Genomic DNA, 21562 nt, shown 5'->3' with positions numbered 1-21562 from the left:
CAGCCCTGTCCGGAGTATCTGTTATCCTAAACTCAGCGAGTGCAATGGACCAAATTATTAGCTGCTTGCATTATCTGTCATGGAGTGTTATGAAATTTGAGGCAGTAACTCAACAGAGCATCCTACCTGAAGGGAAAACTCACTCATTACACACAAATAGCACACGTGGTGGCTCAAACTCGCAATCAATGCATGAAAAATCAGATTTTTTTAGACTCATCTGACACATTTTAAGGCTAGCGTTCAGATCACAGTGATTCAAAAGACAAAAATATTCAACTGGCATTCAAAAAGACAAGAGAAATGAGTCTTTTTCAAATGAGGGCCAACAGCAATGCAGTGAGTAAGAAAGCTACTTTATAGAAGCAGGTGTAAAAGAAGAAAAGCAGGCAGTGGGAGCTTGAGAAAAGGCAAGGGCCACTGCCAAGCTCTGAAGCAAGACAGACAGGCACATGCAGTGCAAGCCAGAATTGCTCAAACTCACAAAGAAAGAAGTTAGTTTCCCCATTCCTCTCCGCTCTTGCTCAGCAATTCTCAGCACTCAGTGGGACACTTCATCCACTGACAGGCCAAGGAGATGACATGCACTTTCACAAACACACATTCACAAGCAAACCACATTTACACACGGACACAAAAGCCCCAAAACAAACTCTGTTTTTATTCTTTGCCACAATAGGTACTTCCTGGAATGCAGGAGGTTGAGTCAGTGCAAGGGCCATAAGGCCACAGAATAAGCCTAAGCCCTTTGGAGCCATGTGACACCCAGAAGTTCCACACAATCTAAAGAAAGATGGTGAAGATGACAGAGTAATTGCTGTTCGCCCATCACACCCTAGCTGACCACATTTCCTGACCCCTGTCAAGAGCCGTGCTTCAGAGGAAAACAAAGGGTTTAATGCATACATAGTTCCAAGTGAGGCCCGGCAAACAAGCCGCCAAGCCCAGAATCCATGCACCTCTAGGAGGGAAAAGTTCAAGGTCACATCAACTCATCCAGTGAGTGACTCCAAACAAAGAGGGAAGTGAGGTCACAATCAACAAGTGCCTCCATTCACATACATGAAAGCGCAAAGGGAGGGCAGGCACCGATTCAAGTCGGCTAGTTCAAACCGCAGGCGGGGGAGGACATTTTTCCATGTAAATGAACCCATTGACCAAAAACCTGATGCTAGCATTTGAGCTACCATGTATACACAGTGGGCACCGAGAGGGGAATCGTATACGATGATTGTGTTAAGGGTCAGGGGGCACAGATGCCATCTGTGCCAAGTATTGCCGCATCAACGCCAGGCAATTCAGTCTCCAAGCTGGCCTCGGTTACCCATCAAGAAATCAGGCAAGCTGCTTGAGAGCTGACGCTGGAACAGGACTTTGGGTAGTTGGATTTCAGTTTGGTGTCAAGCTGTCTTTTAGTCTTTTCACTGTTTCTAATTCAGACAAAATACGACACCCCACAGTTCTGGACTTGCAGCCAGTGGCTTGGTGAAAGAGATTCTTTGCAATTCCCGCTTCCCTTTGCCTTTTGCTTGTCTTCACATGGATTTTTAAAAAGCAAAGGGAGCAGAGCGACAGAAGAATCTACCCCTACCTGCAGCCGCCCTCATTTCTGCGCTTATCTCTATCAAAGGATGACACGGGGATTCACATGCAAGCCGACAGACTGATACCCTGTAGAATGTGTCATTAGGGGTCGGAGCCGTGTTGTGGTTTGAGCCTGTTAAGCTTTATTGCCTCTATGCTTTCAAAATTCAGAGCGAGGCACAACAAGGCACTCTGTGACTTTAAAACATTAATCACCCACTCAACAGCTATCTACTCCAGTAAAGGTATTCTAAACAGAAGGAAAACCACCCAGGTTGGCTGACAGAGAAAGGAAACTGATACAGCTGCAAGCAGTGTCCATCAAAGACACTGGCATCAGTGGTTCAGTAGGATGAATTTACATTTAAAAATGTCATATAAACTTCCATCCATTCAACACAGCATTACAATAACAGCCTCTCGCTTTATCAACAGACCATGAACACATGTCGTGAAGAAAAGCAGCTGAAGACAGCCGTGTCCTGACTGTTAAAATAGAATTTTCCATCAAGGTAACACTTCAGTCTTATCAGTCCACTTCTACAACTGACATCTCACAAGCAGTGACAGCACAAGTATGAATAAGTCAACTATTTGTACATGTCGGAGATGACAAGCTCAAAGCTCAAAACAGAGCATCATCTTTGTGAAATGTTTCTATGTGGAAACATCGCTTTCCTCTCCTTTCAGCATTTTTTTCTTTCAGAGATCTTGGAAACTCTTACTTGTCTTAAGACAGCAGATACAGAAGTCTCCGTTGTTCTGGCGCACTGCGCAGTGCACGAGGGAGGTATTCTGAGCCAGCATTTCTAAAGGAAGCTCTTATCTTACCATTCTGCTGATACACATGCTGTTTCCTGAAGGTGTGTTTGATAAAGCGCAGTTTGTTTCATCTTTATCGTTTTCAAAAATATGTTTTGCTTCAGGAAACAGCAAAAAAAGGGGGATGGATAAGGAATAAAATCACCGTATGTCTTGCAAAAACTTTTTTTTTTTACAAATCAGAGTGGCTGCTTGGAAGGCCATCAGCACTTCTCTGTGTGGCTCAAACGTTCTCTCCACAAAAAACACGAATATGGAAGAGAAAGCAACAAAGAGAAAAACAGAGTCATAAGATCGCGTTGACCTTGACAGAGAGTCCTTTTAGAGCCAGTCAAAAAAAAGGAGATTGGAATCGGCTCTCTTGCTAACATCACAGGTTTTGGGTGGGTAATCTATGTGCTTCTTGCTTAAAATGTGGTCTTGTGTGATGCTTATGCGCTCCTCTAATCCATTAATAAAGCTTTCCAGTTTTTCAAACACAATGACAAGCTGACAGCCTGAGTGTGTTGACATTTATTTTAGAAGTCAGTTTAGTCTAATGAAGAAAATTAAGTGGACAATTTTCCTTCTGAGACATCAATGTGCAGACATACTGCAAAGCCAGGAGGAAAATGCCCAAAGACCAGGAGAAAAAACTGCAAGTGTTCCGGAAGCAGGACGACACGCGTCAAGTTAGCGTTTATATGTAACCTGCACTGCGCTGTGTGTCATAAAAAGACAGGACAAGCCTATTAGTCTGTGCTCAGTGAAGCCTTCAAAGAACCAATTTTTCACAACATGTGGAGATTGCCCTTTCTGATAATGGCACAGTCTGGGGACACCTCACAGTCCTAACCCAGGCCCACTGCTTCTTTTAATCCCTTGCTCATTGTTTACTTGCTATCCTTTGATGAGGCCCCGCAGGTGTCTCTAACACTTTAAACACCTACATCCCAGCTACCTCCTGCTGTACACTGAACAAAAGGATTTCATTTCACAGTAAAGGTCATGAGAAGCTATTTCAGGATGCTTCTCATTTCATGTTAACTAGACATTAAACTGGTTTACACACTTAAACTGAATGGTGGAAATGGATGTTCTTAAAACATTAAAAGTCAGGGGGTTAATAGATATATATACACAAAGCTTTCAGCGAATGCTGGGTCTCTGTTTGCCTCACACAGATTGAGCGAGTGAAAGGGTTGAGCATATTGAGGCAGCGTTGGCCTATCCAAGTTTTTTTAACCCACCGCCACACACAAAGGCCACCACTGGGCGACAATGGCTGCGTTCAGACAACAAACAAATCAAGCAGTCGGCGTATAAAAGATTTATCGCATCACTCAACAAAGGCCCCCCTTGGAGGACAACTTTAAGGTCTTCCATCGAGGTGAACTTCACTCAGTCACCCTGCTTTTCTCTTGAGGGCCTCTCCACCACCCGCAGGGCCTCAACCATAAAAATTCAAATGAAATTGGGGGAACTTTCCAGCAGCCTCCCAAGTGGAAAACCCCCCCAGTTCTTTTCAGCTGCAAACTAAAAAGTTATCGCACCTACCCTCTGAGCTCCTGCTACAAACCTGGGACTCAATGTTCCAGCAGAGGAGGCATGAAACCACCACGCAATGCACAAGTAACAGCCACTAATCAAGGCTGAAATCTGCAAGCCAAAGATCGTGACTGAGTATAATTTACATTTTAGGGCAGTGTTTATTGCCACGGTTCAGAAAGAAAATACAGGAGATAAGGAGGTAAGTGTTTGTGGGTGAAAGTCAGACAGACTGTGGTTACAGGTAGAATACTTAGGCAGTCTATTACCTGAGGCAGCACAGGGATCTGCATTGTTGTCAGATTTGGAGATGTTTCTTTTCCTCTCATGTCGATAGACGAGATGAGGTTTGTCGTGTTCTTCATCGTATTCCTCCCCAGCAGCATTTAAAAGGGGTTCCAAGAAGAATTCGCCATGTTGTGTCGTAAAAGTTCCAATCTATAAGGGGGGGAAAAGCCAGGAGATGTCACTGGTACAAAGCATGCACGTGCATGTGTGCATATTCTACTGTACGCGTGTCTGTTTATTTCACAGTTTCATTTACACAGGTTGTGGTCTCTTTGCAGTCACTCTGTCCTAGCCTCTGGCACCAGGGTTCACATTATTTCCATGCTTTTAAATAAGCTCTTATGACAGGTGTGTATGGAAAGAACATGCTGATTGAAAAGGCAACAGAATATCCGTAACTGCTTTCATGTCAGTTATTGTTGAAGTTTAAGCCCTGAGAATCTCATTCCGTGACAATGAAGGCGAGTTTTGAAACATTTTAAGTCTTTTGCATGATACATTTATCAGGGCGCTGTTGCAATTCAGTAAACCGTTTCACACATTTATGCACAGGTTATTAGGTAAGCTGTAAGTGTCGAAATGCGTTTTTCCCCGAAAACCCTGACACTGGGAAGAGTGACATCATCATACGCGGACCAAGCTGCTGACAGAGGAATGCTAATATTGATTTGGCAGCTCGGTCCCTCACAAAGCTTCTTAGCTCACTCAGCCATGAGGCGCACTGGTGTTTGCATGGTAATTTCATGCGCACACTTAAACAGGATATTGGAGGCTGGAATGTTATCTTTAAGGCAGCATTACGCCATAAACATCCCCGAGTGATGGACATTTGACAATGGAAAAGATACAACTCGGACGTGGAAAACAAGTACAAACTGGAACTGCACTTTTCCTCCCTACTTTTCAAAAAGTGAGGGATTAGATCCCCTGCAGGTTTACACTATAGCTCCTGAAAAAGGTTAAAGGCACTCAGTTCTACAGTTAGGTATTTGGAAAGTGGCACAATTTGTGTAATTTTTGCCTTTGTATGACATTCAATTCAAATCAAGATGTGAAGGCGGTTTCACGGCCAAGTGGGGCCTGTTTCCTCGTCGTTCCACGACAAATTTAGCAGATAAAAATTCTGGAGTTGATTCCAAGTGTTGCACTTTCATTACTTAGGTGTTAACTGGAACTATGTGAAGGTCAAAGAGATATCAGTTTAGGTGAATGAGGCCATTATTAGGCTGAAAAAAAACCTATTAAAGAGATAACAAAAACTTTAAGAGAGGTTAAATCAACACTCTGCTACATTCTTTTAAAAAAAGGGAATGCACCAGCCAGCTCAGCAACACCAGAAGGACTAGAAGACAAGGCTATGTTAAGGTATGGGCAACTATCACTGTCAACAGAACAAGTTTGCCGGTGTTTATTGATAACGTGACTTATTGAGATAATTAGCAGGATAAATTGTGAAGTGTACATGTGCTATACTTTCTGCTCAGATTCAGCCAAACACTTCAAAACAGATCAGACAGTGCAAATAGTTAAATGAACCAAAGCATACTGCTAAGATAACTTTGTCAACTCAACTTTCTGAAGACAAAGCTGAAGGCAAAGAGACACACAAGCAAGCAGCAATCTAAGGTGGCTTACAGTAAAGGCCTAACAGAGATTTCAGGCAGTCTAGAACCCATCAAAGTATGAAAAACAGTCCTGATATTTAAAATTATCCAAATCAGTGTGAGCCTCTGAAAATAAGGAAGGGGTGCATAAAAGTGGCTGTAATTCCTGAAAAGTTAATGCAATAACTTTGCTTAATCGCTTAAATAAAAGCTGAGAGTCTGGACTTCAATCACATATTAATTCTTTGATTTAGAATAACTATGCCATGTTCCAAAAACATATGGATGTGGGTTCAGTGCAATAGTGTCAAAACTTTCATAAACAATGCACAGGATAGAAACGCCTTCACTTGTTGAAGCACCCCCCCCTCTGCCCTGGATCAGTACTGGTTCTTCAGTTCTGAGAAGCCAGTGAAGTTGCTTCTTCAATGCAGAAACGAAATAGAAGTAGTTTTCAAATCCAGCGGGGAACTTTGAGAGAAGACAGCATGAACAGATGCATTTGTATGAATGATTTCGAGATGATGTGACTCTTTTTTTTAAGTCCTAAAGTCCACCAATCACTCATCATAGACACAAAACATGCTGTGACAACAACTCGCCAGAGAAGCTGATACTGAATAAACAGTGTTCATGAAATGGTCTTTGCAGTCAAAATAAGAGTCAATCCACTCAAGCATACACGACTACATTTTCTTACATTTACACGGTCGAGTAAAAAACAAATTTATGTGGCTAAAACGCATCAGGAATTATCCACTGCTGAGAACGTTTCCCTTTGTGTTTCAAAAAAATGATCACTGAATAACAGTCAGATATTACTTCATTCTTGACCTTGGAACTACAAAAAAAGCACAAGGTTCATTTGGTACATGCTCTGGTTCGTTTCGGTGCACATCTTGAGCAGATGGAGATTACTCTGTTGTCATCAAACTGTCGATGTAATGTCCTCTTTGTTCACAGCAGGCTCAAAACATTCGCTTTCGTCTCATCTGGTTGTGAAAATAAAACTCTGTTTAAATATGCCTGATCAACATAGAAGTACTGCAGCCTTTTTCAAACCATTGCAGTCATAATCTAAATATAATGAATGATTTATACAATGCAAAAATTGGTAGATGTTTGCCAGTGTCTTGTAAATCACTGTCTATGGTGAATTAACTTCAATTAGGTAATTACGGGTGATCCAGTCTAAAGTTTCGTGTAGTGTTAACAGAAAGCTGAACAGATAAATGCTCCCTTTAGTCAGCGGAGAGGAAGAGATTCAGGGTTTCCCAGCATTAGCTCAGCAGCAAATCTGACAAAGGTTTGGGCAGACACAATGGCTGCTGTTCAGTACTGGGTGCTGAACTGGACCTTACAACTGAGAGACCCCTTTTTGAAGCGAGGTCACATTCATGACATGAGTGGACTGACTGCTGGCACACAGCTCTATTATGAAATCTCTCAAAGACACTATGATTTTCTGTGGCTGCAGACACCTGCAGTCAGTCTCTGTTAAATATCTTACGGCATAAAGGTGCCGTGAACCTGATCTTTGTGCAGAGCCGCTTCATTCTGTGCTGGAAGTAAAACAGATGCATTTGTCAGAACAGCCTGACTTAACCTACACTTCTATTATGTGAGTGGACTGAAAGACCCAGCTTCTCAAGGAACCCAAATTTCCCACGGTGTGAGCAATCTTTAAGTCTCCTCCGCAACCTTCATTGGCAGCTGTCTTCTCTTCGGGGCATTTCTCCTCTTTTCTGCCCTTCATGACTCACTTTGAAAAGGCCAAAAGCTCCTCAACCCTGCCTCCCCCAAGCTCTCCTCAATTGCCCCCCGGTGATAGCTTTGAGCAACATTGGACGAAAGGGGAAACTGCTTTTTCCAGAATGACCCCTTTGTTTTAGGGCCTAATTATTCCTTAATGACCTCATCTCACCAAAATGTGCCCGGGCCATTAAGCCCCAGTGATCAGACACGGAAACATTTATGACCCAATAGCCTCTGGTGGTGTGTCCATTGTCCTGTCATTCTCAATGAGTGATGTTGCAAGGAAACAAGACGGTTTGTTGAAAAAAAGGATGCACACATGTTTGTATAAGTGAGTCATATATCAGAGAGGGCAATTAAAGGCTGCCCTGATAAATGGAGAACACCTTTTGTCTTAAATTGGTGAATAACAAGAAAAACACTTTATTTGACCTTATTTTATTTTTGATAGCTACACTGCTGTGAGTCAATTCTTGCAAAGTGATAATACAAAGATTTATGTTTTTTAACTGAATGTGCAAATAACTATATGACATGCTATTCTCCTGCTGTACATCTAAAATAAGGATAACCATCACTGATAATGGCCTAGAGCAGGAGGAAGACTTTAAGGCTATGGTCAGTCTATCTGTCCACTCTAACAACCCCTGCTCTCCCACCCTGCCCCATCCCCAGGCACAGTCTATGCCAGAATCCGCCTGGCGCGACTAAGGTCAACCCCCTGCCCCTGTACCAGTAACCTTATGTGACCCATGAAGTCATCGCTGTCAACAGTTATCAGATTCCCTCACATAGGAGTCAGCAAACTAAATGACTCTGGCATCAGGCGTCCGATATTACACATAAGTCCTATAAACCCCCTTATTACCCACTTATTCCATTACACCCCTATAAAGTTGGCAGGGGAAAAAAATGTGATACATTTTCATCAATGAGCATCTTCTTTCTTCTGTCAATTAATGAACTTGCCTCTTTAGGCTATGAAGAGTGACCACAAGAGAAGCGAGTTCCAGGAACTACATGGTGGCATCTTCAAAAGACCTACCGGTATTTGTCTATGGGTCAAACTTATGATGATTTGAGTATCATATTATAAACATTAAAGAAGCTGGAACAAGGAAATGTTCTGCATTTTTATTCATAAAATTAAAAACTGGACTGCTTCAAAATTGGGTTGTCAAACATAAGGCCTGGGCCAAAAATCGGCCCAAAGAATGTAAATAGATTTTGAACTTTTAACTGTATTTTTATAACTTTTACAGCTTTTCCAGTTGATTAAGTCCCCCCTCCTCCCCACTGCCATTCATACTAAAACAAAGTAATTAACTATTAGTTAATTGACAGAAAAGCGCTTCCTTTTCCACTATCTACTACAAAGTTGTCTGGGGGGGGGGTTTACATCCATAGTTAAAAGAAAAAAAAGCACCTAATATTTTTTGTCAATGAACAAAAATATAACATTTTATGAATACAGGACATTCTGGGCAATGAACTACCAGAACTTTTGACACGTTTATCATGTAATTTCATTGGTCCAGTGCACTTAAAATCAGTGTGGGCTGTATATGGCCTGTAAAATGAGTTTGGCATCTCTGTTTCACAAGCACGAGCATGACACCAAATAACTAATAATCCATTTCTGTGTGAAAATCCTCTATGACCACATCAGGGTTTTAGTGTGTTTGCTGACGGACACTTCAACAGAGTGGCTTGTTGTCAAATCAGCCCCAATCCCAACCATAACAACCAGCCCTCACATCCATCCCACCCCACCATCCCCACAGGCACAAAGGTGCAGGGCTTCCCATTGTCACTAGTCCAGTAACACTTGCTCTCGATCCACACTTACACACATGACTTGAGCTGTGGGCTGTGCGTGCGTGGATGGAATTCGTTGAAATGGAAGAAAGCATGTCAGAGTGATTAAAGCTTCCCAAAAAAGAAGCTTGAAGATAGCGGAGTGGAAACCAAGTACTCACCAGACCAGTGCACAGGCTGAAGACGGCAGGGTACTCGCTCTTGGCGTTGACGTGTCCACGGAAAAAGCAGTGGCGCATATCGCCGGGGTCAGTGGACTGGGAGTCCGTGTCGTTGCTCTGCTCCTCTCCCAAGTGTGTCACCGTGTAAGAGGGCGCGATAAAGCTGGAGTCTGCGGTTAGATTGAGATGAAAGCGTTCCCCGAAAGCATCAATCCTGTAGTGAAGCCGTAAACCGGACAGGTCATTGTTTAAACTCCGCCGTCTCCTTCTGTAGTGTAGTTTGTGGGGGAACGACTCTCCGAAGTCATTCACACGTAGCGGCTTGACGATTTCATACGATGACAGCTGCTTGATGAAGCTTTCTGCTCAAAAAAAGTCAGAGAAAGTTGGGACTGAGAGACAAAGCAATGGTAACAAACAGCCTAGAGCCTGTGTAACAGACTAAATGCAGATGCAGGGTGACAAGCCTACCGCACGCCGGGAATCATGCTCAATCACCGTTAATAATGTTGAAACACATTTCAGCAGTATCACTTCATCGTACTCGCAAGCCAAAAGAAAACACTACCTTGTTTCGGATGCAACTGGTATTGCAGAGTCTCCCGGACAAAAGCTGACAGATGACACATTAGTCCAACCAGCCAGATTGCAAACTGCATGATTCCCTCCGCAAAGAAACCCGGGCTGTCGTCTCCAAGGCAGTACCCTCAATCTCTCTCCGAGCGGCTCCCCCTCTGCCTCTCCTTTCCCCCCGGCTTGTCAGCAGCAGGTCGTGGGATCCGTGGACGCTCTCTGCAGCGCAAGTCTTGCAAAGTGCACTGGCCTCATCGCATTGCTCAACATGCATCCACTACCCTCTATAAAGGCGAACTATTTATGACACATTCATCCCCCCCCCCAACTCGGAAAAAAGTGCTGCCTAATGTTAATTGCAGTCTATACTGAAAGGAGGGATCAGTGCCAAGTAAGCTTTCCCTTAGCCATCCCTAGAACACCCCGTGCACCCTAAGCACTCACCAACTGCGAAGCAACGCCCCTACAATCTCGAGCCAATAGTGAGTGTGCCTCGGCCACCACACAAGGTACAAGCTGGAGTGTTGCAGTGCTGAGACCGGTCTTGTTGCACAAAATCAGCCAAAACAGTAAAACGAAGTGAAAGTCCCGTGATTTCTGTTTGTTTTCAGCCGTGATTCTTGCTATGATTCTAGCTTTGTCACTCTCACACACACAAAGGCACACTCTGAGGAAAGCCACACTTTGAAGCTGTGCCATGCAGCACTAAATTTCCTTGATTCTATATTAGGCTGTTATTATAAAGAGTCGTGATGTAACTGAGATGCCAAACAATGAAGTCATATTGGATTTACAGAATAGGCTTCAAACCTAGACTGTTATACTGGCTAGGCCAGCATGCTAGCAGATAATAATATATAGGTTTTATGGCACACACACATAGGAAGAAGCATATAAAGGCTGGTCTTAATGCATTCACAAACCATTTTTGCATTAAAAAATGCTTTAAGAAATAGTTTATATCAATCTGTATTGCGCTGTTCAATGAACTCCAAGCCCCCTGCATGTAGCTATGTGGAAAAGAATGAGGTAAGAAAACCCTGGCACACTGCAGAGCAGGTATCAGGGGCAACAGATATTCAACAAAATAAGTCAGATACAGCATGAACAGACGACCAGATGTGGGTTGCAAAGTGGCTGTGTGCAGGCTAAAGCACCCTGAACAGTAGGCCCCATATGAAATGAGCTGGACCGTTAGCTGATGAGGACTGGCACTGAGATCAGCTGATATGCAAGGACTGGCAGAGCTCGACTTGAACGCCTGCCTGAACTAACTTCATGCTTCATATTGTTGTTTCTCAGCTGCCAAATGTCAGCGAGTACTGAGAAACACCCAGCAGTCAGCTGGTTTTCCTGGGAGTTCAAGAGTTTGTGTTGCTGCTGATCAGAAAAAATCAACCATTAAAGAGAAACCTCATCCTGGCTGCTGGTTAAAACTGAATATCTTATTTTTTCTAATGATATGCAAAGAATGTGATATATGTGTGTTTAACAGAGCCTTGACTGAATTAGATCCAACAACAAAAGTAATTAGTTAGTAATAAAAAAAAAGCTTAGCAAATTTAAAGTAAAAGAGTAAATAGTTATATTTTAATTAACTTGCAAAAAATAACACTTTTTAAAGAGTACTTATTAGGGGAAAATGTCAATATTAACACATATTGGACAATACGTGAGATATTGTAACTTACACATTGATATTATTAGCATCTAAAACGATTTAGTCTCAGGTGGAATAAAATAGACTATACTGTGTTGACTGACACTTTCAACATTACTAACCTTTGCTTAAACTGCAAGAGATGGTCAGTGACTCGTTGTACCTATTAGCATCATTTGTCTATGGGGAGAACAAAATATTCAAATGAGAACAGTCAGAACTTACTGTGGATAATTATGAATAGACAAACAAATTACAGTATGAGTCAGATCATTAAGTTATTATTGTTGCTGACAGGTAAGAGAAATCAAGTGAAAGTAATGTGATATCTGATGTAATGAATTTAATGAAGTTAAATTTTAGTTGACTGAACAGCACGTTATGGAGCTGCAAACTCATCCTGATAAACTAGGAACTTAGTGTGTACAGCTTCTTACATGTTCCATGGTATCAGCAGCACTGTCTGCACCAGTAAAAATGTGTAATACTACCATTTTAGTACCAACTTCAAGATATGTTGAGGAGGTAATCTAGCCTTTAAATCAGCTGTGCTGGATCAAGGACACATCTAAAACCTGCAGGACACCGCCCTCGAGGCCTGGCCTTGGACACCCCTGATGTAGGACAATCAGTCAATCAATTATACATACTCTTGATCTTAACTCGTTATGTGTATAAAGCACATCTGTCCACAGAATCAATTTCTTTTATTCCAAGCTCTTCACCACCATGGCCAAGACCAAAGACACCAGGGACAAGATTAAAGACCTATTAGGGTAACTGTTGCTATTATTATTTGAAAATGAAAGACAAATAAAATGACCAGCTATTGACCAGGAGTTCCGTGTAGGATCTTACCTCATGATCATGAGAAAGGTGGTGGCGGCCTGTTAAATATGGAGACGACCTAGAGGTTAGCGACCGTAACACAGCCCAAAACTACGGATTGTCGTGGGAGCTTTTAATGTTCTGTTGGAACCACAGTCACCACCATTTGTCAGCGATCTGTTGAGGGCCGTGTGTCACTCTCAGCCAGATCACTGAAGATAGGTTGTGGATGGATCCAGGGGATTTAGGGGTGGTTGTAGCTCAGGAAGCAGAGCAGGTCATCCACTAATTAGAAGCTTGTCAGTTTGATGCCAAACATCCCTGGGCAAAATATTAACCCCAAGTTAAGTCCCATAACAGTGTGAAGGTGTGTGTGAATATTAGATAGAAAGTACTTAAACTCAAAAAAAGATGCTTGTTTGAACTGGTGTGAATGGGTGAATGGGGCATGTTATATAAAGAACTTTGAGCACTCAGGTAGAGTAGGAAAGCGCCATATAAGAACCAGTCCATTTACCATTTTCCAGGATGACAATGACCAAAAATATACCTACAGTGCTACAAAGGATTAGCTAAAGAAGAAGCACACAAAGGTCATGGAGTGGCTGAGTCACTCTCCAGACCTCAGTGCTATAGAAAATCTGCGTAGGACCGGAAGCTTTAAGTTACCGAGTGACAGCCAGAAACCTAAAGGATTTGGAGAGTTTCTTTAAGAGGAGTGGGCCAAATCCCTCCTGAGATGTTACAAACCTGGTGACCAACTACAAGAAATGTCTTACAATTGCGCTCCCTGCAAGAGTTTCTCCACCAAGTCCTAATTTTGCTTGATGATCAAACATTTATTCATTCAATGATATGTAAATCACTTTACTGTATAATAATTAAGTAACGTGTATGTGTGTTTTTTGTTTTGAATTTTTGGTTGATATTCTGTCTCTCGCCATTAAAATGAAGCTACCATAAAAATTAGAGACTATTTAGTTACAACTGGTGAGAAAAGCACTGAGGAAATCAAAGCACAAAATAATGAGGACAGAAGGCATTAAGAACCATTCTTCACTGTCATCTATTGGAGGAAGTGGATTTCCTTGGCTGTGAAGCGGCCAGCTTCTCGTTAATCATTTGGGCACGTAAAGTGTTCCACAAAGTTGATGGATGTGTGAAAGAAATCTTGTCCTTTGAAGACTGATGTCACAGCATTGTTAGTAATTAGACGCAGTGGTCTCACCGGAAACACTTTCGGATACCAAAAGCTCTTTCTTTGACACAAAACATCTAGTCTTCAAGTCACAGCTATTACTTTTTGAAGTCTCTCTGACTCTTCTCTTTCCCTCTCTTCCAAGAGCTTTTATTTCATCGACACATATCTGCTAACAGAGCGGTGGTGTGGCCGACGGTAGGCCAAACAGAGGTTTGCCATAACTTTGCATTGCATAATTTTTCACATATTGCGATAAATGTTAAGTAGAAAGAACTATACGCCTCAGAAATTGCCCTTAACAGTCAGTCCAGGCTTCTGTTAAATATGTAAGCATTTCAGATGATGAAACTTTTTGAAATAAACTTAGACAAAAGAATGAAACAAGACCAAGAATGCATCTGCAAACAGGGTCAAACTTCTCAATAAAAATGCAGGATTCACACATTCCAGTTCCTAAAAGCTGACAATATTTTAAAAGAATAGTTACTCAGTGTTGAAGTCAGGCTGTCTAATCTGATTATGAATTTCAACCTTCTGGGATGAAGTTATTGTTATTTTCAGTAAAAAAAAATCTCCCCACTGTAACTCCTCTGATGCCTCCCTGATGTGTTATTCATTCACTCTTCAAACCTCCTGTGAGGCTTTTCAGTCCTCTTGTCCAGTGTCCCAGCTCTTTCACTGGGTATGTGCAAAAAAGAACAGAGTTTGAGACAAACCGGTTATGGCAAGAAAAGCAGATTTACATAGTGACAGAAGAAACAAATTCTCTTATGAAATATTTGAAATGTTCAGCTTTAAAGCCACATAAAAAAAACCTCATTTGGTGCTTAAATCTTCTATTTTTCCTAATTATATGTTTCAATTTTAGGGGGAAAGAAAAGACTGAGCTTAATTCTATGACGAGAACGATAAGTCCCAGATGTGCAGCTTTCTTATACTGCAACAACCGCTGTATGGCACACAGGTGCCAGTGCCTCTAGCTATCACTTTAACACCTCTTCATCCGCCCATCCACAAACCAGCTTTTATAATCTATGGTGCATTTTAGAGTTAGCCACATGCCTGCACTAAATAGCTTATTTAGGTTTAGTCTAGCTACTCATGTGCTTGTTATTCCAGACAGATGTTTTGGCTAAACATCTGCAATATCTGCGTAGTTTCCCAGATATTGCAGGGTCTGCTCAAAATCTGCACGTGTCAGTTCTCTGTTGTAATCATCTACACATTTGTACATCTATACCATCTTTCTTATGTGAATTATTTATTGTGAAGAGTAATTTTCATAAAAATGCATCAAACGAGGTTGGCTCTTGATACCCTGACTGTTGCTTGCAGTGTGAAAAAGTTCTGGTTAGGAGTTTGCTGGTTATTATTTATTGTTTATTATCGGGGGTTTTTTTAAACGTGAATCATTATTATTATAATATGTTTTTTATGGGTTGTATTGCTTGTTTGGTCTCTGGCCTCAGTCTACCTTTTGGAGGTTTATGCATACAGTTAAGTGATTGATAATGACCAAGAATGACCTTGATTTAGGTTATAAAAAAAATAAGGTAAAAATTGTGTAAGATTCACTGCCATCTAAATATTTCACCCCCTTTCCAAGTGTCTACCCAGTAAAACAAATAGTCATTGAATGATTTGCCTCTTTATACATGTCAATGCTTCTTGTTTCTTCCCTTGGTCATTCATTTTCTGTACCAAGTATTTTGTTCTGACACTGATTTATGTCTTTAATTATTTTGCCCTCGGAGGCCTAAACCTCGTTTCTCTTTTCTCATCTGATCAATTTCTGTAATTTCAGACCTTCCTTTAGAATAAAATGACTTGATCTACATAATAATTTAGTGATCAGCTTAACAGTATAGGTTCAGGTTCTTGGAAAAACACTGGATCTATGCTAATGGTCATCAAACCAGGTCTTGATTGATATATTCTGAGGTGGCAAAATTCACCATTTGCTACAGGGGAAGTTGTCAAATACTGTTTTTATAGGGAAATGAATGCAGCAGCACGATCCTGTCTTTTTTTCTTCAAAGTAATCTAATTTTTATTCAAAGGTACATGTGGGTCAATATACATTGACAAAATAAATGAGTGACACATACAGATGAATACATGGCTAAAACAAAAACATAAAATCTTTCGGTAAACTGAATTAATTATGAAAAAATGACACTGGTGTACTCAGCACATTTGGAGCTCTGCAAGAATCTTTACACCGTACAAAGTACTTCTTAGTTAAAGTGTACACTAATCAAAGAAAGCACTGGAAGCTCACCAACATGTCAGGTGATTTATCAACCAGTCTGAACTTCCCTCCCCGCTCTGCTGTACCCCAAACTTAAGCAAAGCCTAAGCTCGAAAGCTCAAGCAGTTCCAGAGCTGCTCTGCCTCTCATGGGTCGCTGGTTTTGAACTCTGCAGTCATAACAGTGATCTATACCTCCTGATACACATCGGGGCCTTGCCTTAACCAGCCTCTTCTCGTGGTGTTGCAAAATCTTCTTTATTTGACACATATTTGCACATGTACGTGGTGTCAAGTGCAAAGATTGTAACATGACAACAGAGAATCATTCCTCCCAGGGGGGTAATGGATTGTTGACCATAAATTTCTCCATGACCGTCCACAGAATCCTTTATTGTTGTGCAGTGTTGCAATGTCTGCTGTTGCACTGCATGCGTATAATGAACTCTTATCATCCATCCATTCGCTTCCACTTATCCTTTTCAGGGTCGCGGGGGGCGCTGGAGCCTATCCCAGCTGTCATAGGGCGAGAGGCAGGGTACACCCTGGACAGGTCGCCAGTCTGTCGCAGGGCTAACACATAGGGACAGACAACCATTCACACCTAGTGGCAATTTGGATTATCCAATTAACCTATCCCCACAAGTTGCATGTCTTTGGACGGTGGGAGGAAGCCGGAGTACCCGGTGAGAACCCCGCAAACTCCACACAGAAAGACCCCGGCCTGATGGTGGAATTGAACTCAGGACCTACTTGCTGTGCGGCAACAGTGCTAACCACCGTGCCACCGTGCTGAACTCTTATCACTGTACTATAATTAACATGGCGATACTCAATCAGCTCAGAGGAAAATTCAATAAAAAAGTCACTGGGAGGTGGATAGGGGAGTTACTGTGTCCCTCAAAGAGTTAGCATAACACACTGACAAAGCAATCCCATTCAGGTGGTTCTCATGGTGCATTGAAGCTCATCCACCTGACTGCTTGCACTACAGATTAGCACCCCCACCCCAAATTTCCTCAACGTAGCTTCATAAGATGCTGAATTCTTAGTTCCGTTTAAACACAGCAGTCTGTCAACCTTTTCCATACTCCCATTGAGTGAGGCACTGTCTGCCTCAGCTCTGCAGACAGCTATAAAACAATGTTAAAGTACACTCTGTCACCCATCTCCTGAGGGCTGATGAATTATCTTATTATGCCAAAAAAATAAAAAAAAACCCCCCAAAAAGAATTCTTCGTTGCTGAAATAAATCAGACAGCAAAGGCTTTAATTTCACAATATAGCAATGGCTGAAAAGCCAAATGAGTGAAAACATGGTGAATTCTTGCGGTTTTACAAGTACAAATTTTGATGTCCTCTTTTCATGGTTGGGACACTGTGTTTATAACTCTGCTGAGCTCATTGCATGACAAGCAAAGGCCTAACAAAGAAGGCTTGGACTGCACTGTACAAGGAAACATTATTTTTTCCATTAATAGAAAGTGTCTGCTTCCGCACTCTAGTTCCACTGACTAGTAAAGAGGTTAAGCAAACAGGAGTGAGACAAAGCATGTGTCTTTAAATTAGGAGAAGGTTGCTGTCAAGGTTAAGGTATGCTGCCATAAAGGCCAAATTTAATTCCTCACATGATTGTATCAATTACGCTAAAATGAGAAGGCAAATCATACAGCTGAGTGAAGCGAGATCATGTTTAATGGCGAAATTGACTTTCAGACACCAGGGATGTGTCACTATACTGCAAAAAGACATCACACTAATAAATGTAATGGAGAACAGATGATGATCTAAACAGAAGGCATTCGACCGTTTCACACCCGTGGTGTCCGGTGTGGCCACGCTCTCAACATGACACTTGCGACACGGGTCATGTGACTGTCTTTCTGATTAAATTTCACCGAGAAATGTATTCCCTTTTTTGCACTTGTCAACAGGCAATCGTGCATCCACACCCCTCAATAAAAATAGTGGGTGTTGATTTCTTTTGACAGCTGGCCACACTAGTGTTGATTTATTTTATTCCTGAAAAATGTCTTTGTCCGCTGTGGCATATGGAAATAGCATGAATGTGTTGATATGATGTGGTCAATTAAATCAAACTCAGCTTTTTAACCCTTGTTATTTGATTAGTGGGAAAGAACTAGCATTTTAGCATCAACCGCTAACATTTACCACAGTCATCAATCTGCCATCTGATACCATACCATGACCGAATGCCACACTGTTCACCAGTAACCATCGTGTTTTTCTTAAAATATGACTGGGATGCTAAATCCTGACCATTCCAACTGCAGAGGGTAATTTACAGAGTACAATCCCCATGGGCCACAGACAGGACAACTGCTCTACTATTTGTGACCAGCAACCAAAATAACAGTGAGGTTGGGGTGAAAATAGATAACATGCCAGGCCTGGAGGTTCTCCACTTCCATTATAAACAGTCAAAAGCTGAACCTGCCTTTGGAAAAGAAACTGTCATGTTAGACAAGAAAAAAATGGGAGGATGAGAGAAGACTGACTGGCAAAATAAATACATTAACATACACTACATTAAGAAGATTGCACGCTTGCTTCAGTGCTCTATTGTCTTAATGACAGGAAACTGGATACTTGCCAAGTCCAGTTTGGATTTGGGAGACAGACACCTTTTCAGCAAAGCTTATAGCCAAGGCCAGATCAAGGAAGCCTTAAACATCCCTTATTTATGCTGCTATAAGCTCAGGCTGTTGGGGGATTTCCCATGTAGTGAGCACATCTCCTCCTCTTTCCTGTGTGTATTTTTCTGTGTTTTTTTATGCCACTCTTGCATGACGTGAATTTATGTTTTCTGTCTCCTATATTTTATGAAATTTAAATGAATTTAATAAAGTTGAATTAACAGCACCAATGTGGCAAATAAACTGTTCAGACAGAGCAAAAACTGCTCAGCAACACCAAAAGGCCAAAAAAGATCAAAGAAGACACTAAAGGGTATGATGACAGAATTATTTCCATGGTTAACATCCAAGTCAGGAACAAGCTTGAGAAGGTAGGCGTCATTTTCACAGTCTAGACTCAAGAAACAACTTCATGAAAATACATAGGATTACCACAAAGTGCAAGCATAGCACATCATCTGTCAAAGGGGGTGAAAGAAATGTCATGAATTGGGCATGTATGGCTGCCCGTGGACCTGGGCAACTAGTGTTTATTGATGATGTGACTGCTGACAGAATCAGCAGGTTGAGTTGTGAAGTGTAGAGCGACTGTGCTCTCTGTTCAGATTCACCAAAATGCTGCAAAACTGATCAGGCAGTCCTGCACAGTGCAAATGAATGATGACCCAAAGCACTGCAAAAACAACCCAAGAGTTTCTCAAGACAAAGAAATGGGATATTCTTCATTGATGACCAAACAGAGCATGCTTTCAGTTATTAGATACAAAACATAATGCAGAAAGACCCAAAAATAAGCAGCAATGAAGTCTGATGTAGTAAAGAGAGAAAGCGGATATTCATAGTTGTGGCATTGATTGTCCATAAGTGGTGTTTTAGGGTTTGTCAATGTTAATGCAAAGAAAGCTTTGTTTTTGTCAGATTTGCCTCTGGTCTGCCTCACAATCCCAGTCGTCTTCATTTATGAACAGTAAATGTAATTAATGGGATTTATCATTTAATTATTCAGTGCAAACAAACAGATCTAATATTGTTGCAGTGGTGCTGGAGCTTATCCCAGATGACATGAAGCAAAATTCAGGTACTCCCTGAGAAGACCTACCTATAATACTTTATCATAGATCAAAGTTTTCATTAAATGTGTAATATAATTAAATAGCTTCCAACCAGAAAATTTTAGTATTAGGGGATTTGTTGTTAAGCTTTATAAAATGAGAAAATGGAAAAGAAAAATACTCGCGATTAAAATTTAATTTGTACTGTTGGTAAGTCCATTCATTGATTTCAAATCATTTTCTTTCAGAAATAATACCAGTATTACTGAAGGCCACGAGTTGTACGTGAGACATGGCAAATCATTTGTGAGCTTTGACAGTGTCAGTCTGTCTAAAGCAGGGCTCATCCTTTTACACACCCGCTGAGCTCACTGTTATTCGGCACTCACACAAAGAATCACTTTGCTTTTCGCCTCATTTCATTCCCTCACAGAAGGATTAGGGCCTGAAGCATAAAAGTGTTGCACAGACATAAACACACATGCACACATCTTTTTTTTTAAACCTTCTTTCTCAGAGACCAAAAACTTATTTTAGTTTAGAGTAAGATACTGTTTCATTTAGCTAAATTCTTAAAACAATAGTTGGATGAAAAGAAAGACTAAATAAAAAGCAACAGCCACCAAGCCATTGGTTTAGTCCATCATGCAGACTGGAAACATAAGTAAACAGCTCGCCAGGCTGTGTGCAAAAGACCCAAAATCCTACCGGCACCTCATTTATTTTGAAATTTAATCCCAATTTCTATAATCCCAGCTGAATTTCTGTCTCTGACTTAATCTCTAAGCTTAAAATGATATGGCATGAGCAAAGTTCAGAGCCAAACTGTTTATTATAAACACATCTTAACATCTTCTGTACTTCTCCTTATTTAGTTGTGAGGATCCTTTCCTTGAAACGCACACATACACTGTCTGCCTGAGTCGAATCTGTCAAACCGGGCTTTCACTGAGCCAATGTGTCCACTGATGAAGACCTGGTTCGTTCACAGTGAAAGATGGCAGCTTTTCGTGAGCCCGGGAACCTTACAGGCACAGATAGCCTGGTCTCTGAGATATTAGGAGGTCTAAAATTAGTGTTATCAAAATGCTTCACGATAAGAAAGCCTGAGAATTCACACTGCACACTGGTAGTCACTTTGCTCACAACCTTCTGCTGCTCTTTGAGTATCTTACACTGTGAGCGAGCAAGAGACAATGCGTTATTACAGACAGACTGTTTAAATCTCGCTGAGAGTTCTCCATCAAGGAAGGCACCATATAGCACACAGGTCAACCTTACAGTTATGCACAATATAAGGATGCTATCAAGCTCAATAAAACGTTACCGGCACTAATAGCATTACAACCATGCACTAATATGACCTTGCGAGTGCCAAGTGGTCAAGTGTTTTCAAGCATTCAACACTCCACAGAAGTGCTTGAAGTTAAAACCCTCTGCTACCAATGGAGCACACATTCATCACGTGTATCCAGTGTCTGAGACATTTGGCTATGTACCGACTTTACTATCTTAAATACTAATAACATTAGATTCCCATTTTTCATTCATTTTATTGATATAAAGGAGAGGCCATGACAAGCATTAGGCTACAGGACTATAGCATATTACAGAACTTGCATTTATATTTATGTGTAGTACTTAAATGCCAGTATTGAATCCATATTGAACATTTTTAAACACTGACTAAACTAAAATAAGTAAATCCAGTGAGAAAACCTAATGAACTCAAGCCAAAATTCAGCAACAAATAAGAAAAACCCCCAAAATATAATAACTCTG

General features: G+C 41.3%; 1 protein-coding gene across 1 annotated transcript in view; it reads right to left on the bottom strand.

Annotated features, from left to right (window-relative positions):
* Positions 1 to 10576, bottom strand: part of LOC102294123 (A disintegrin and metalloproteinase with thrombospondin motifs 20) — a 76161-nt gene extending 65585 nt beyond the window's left edge. Inside the window, exons 1-3 of the mRNA XM_005939762.3 lie at positions 10128 to 10576; positions 9560 to 9921; positions 4203 to 4371 (exon numbers count right to left, since the gene is read on the bottom strand). Of these exons, the coding sequence (XP_005939824.1) occupies positions 4203 to 4371; positions 9560 to 9921; positions 10128 to 10218 (622 nt within the window). The 5' untranslated portion in view covers positions 10219 to 10576. The remainder of the gene's footprint in view (positions 1 to 4202; positions 4372 to 9559; positions 9922 to 10127) is intronic.
* Between the last annotated feature and the right edge of the window lie 10986 nt (positions 10577 to 21562).

Source organism: Haplochromis burtoni, unplaced genomic scaffold (genome assembly GCF_018398535.1).
Source record: "Haplochromis burtoni strain Fernald_Lab_line unplaced genomic scaffold, NCSU_Asbu1 Contig_272, whole genome shotgun sequence".
Classification (NCBI taxonomy): domain Eukaryota; kingdom Metazoa; phylum Chordata; class Actinopteri; order Cichliformes; family Cichlidae; genus Haplochromis; species Haplochromis burtoni.
This window is presented reverse-complemented; position numbering and strand designations above follow the sequence as displayed.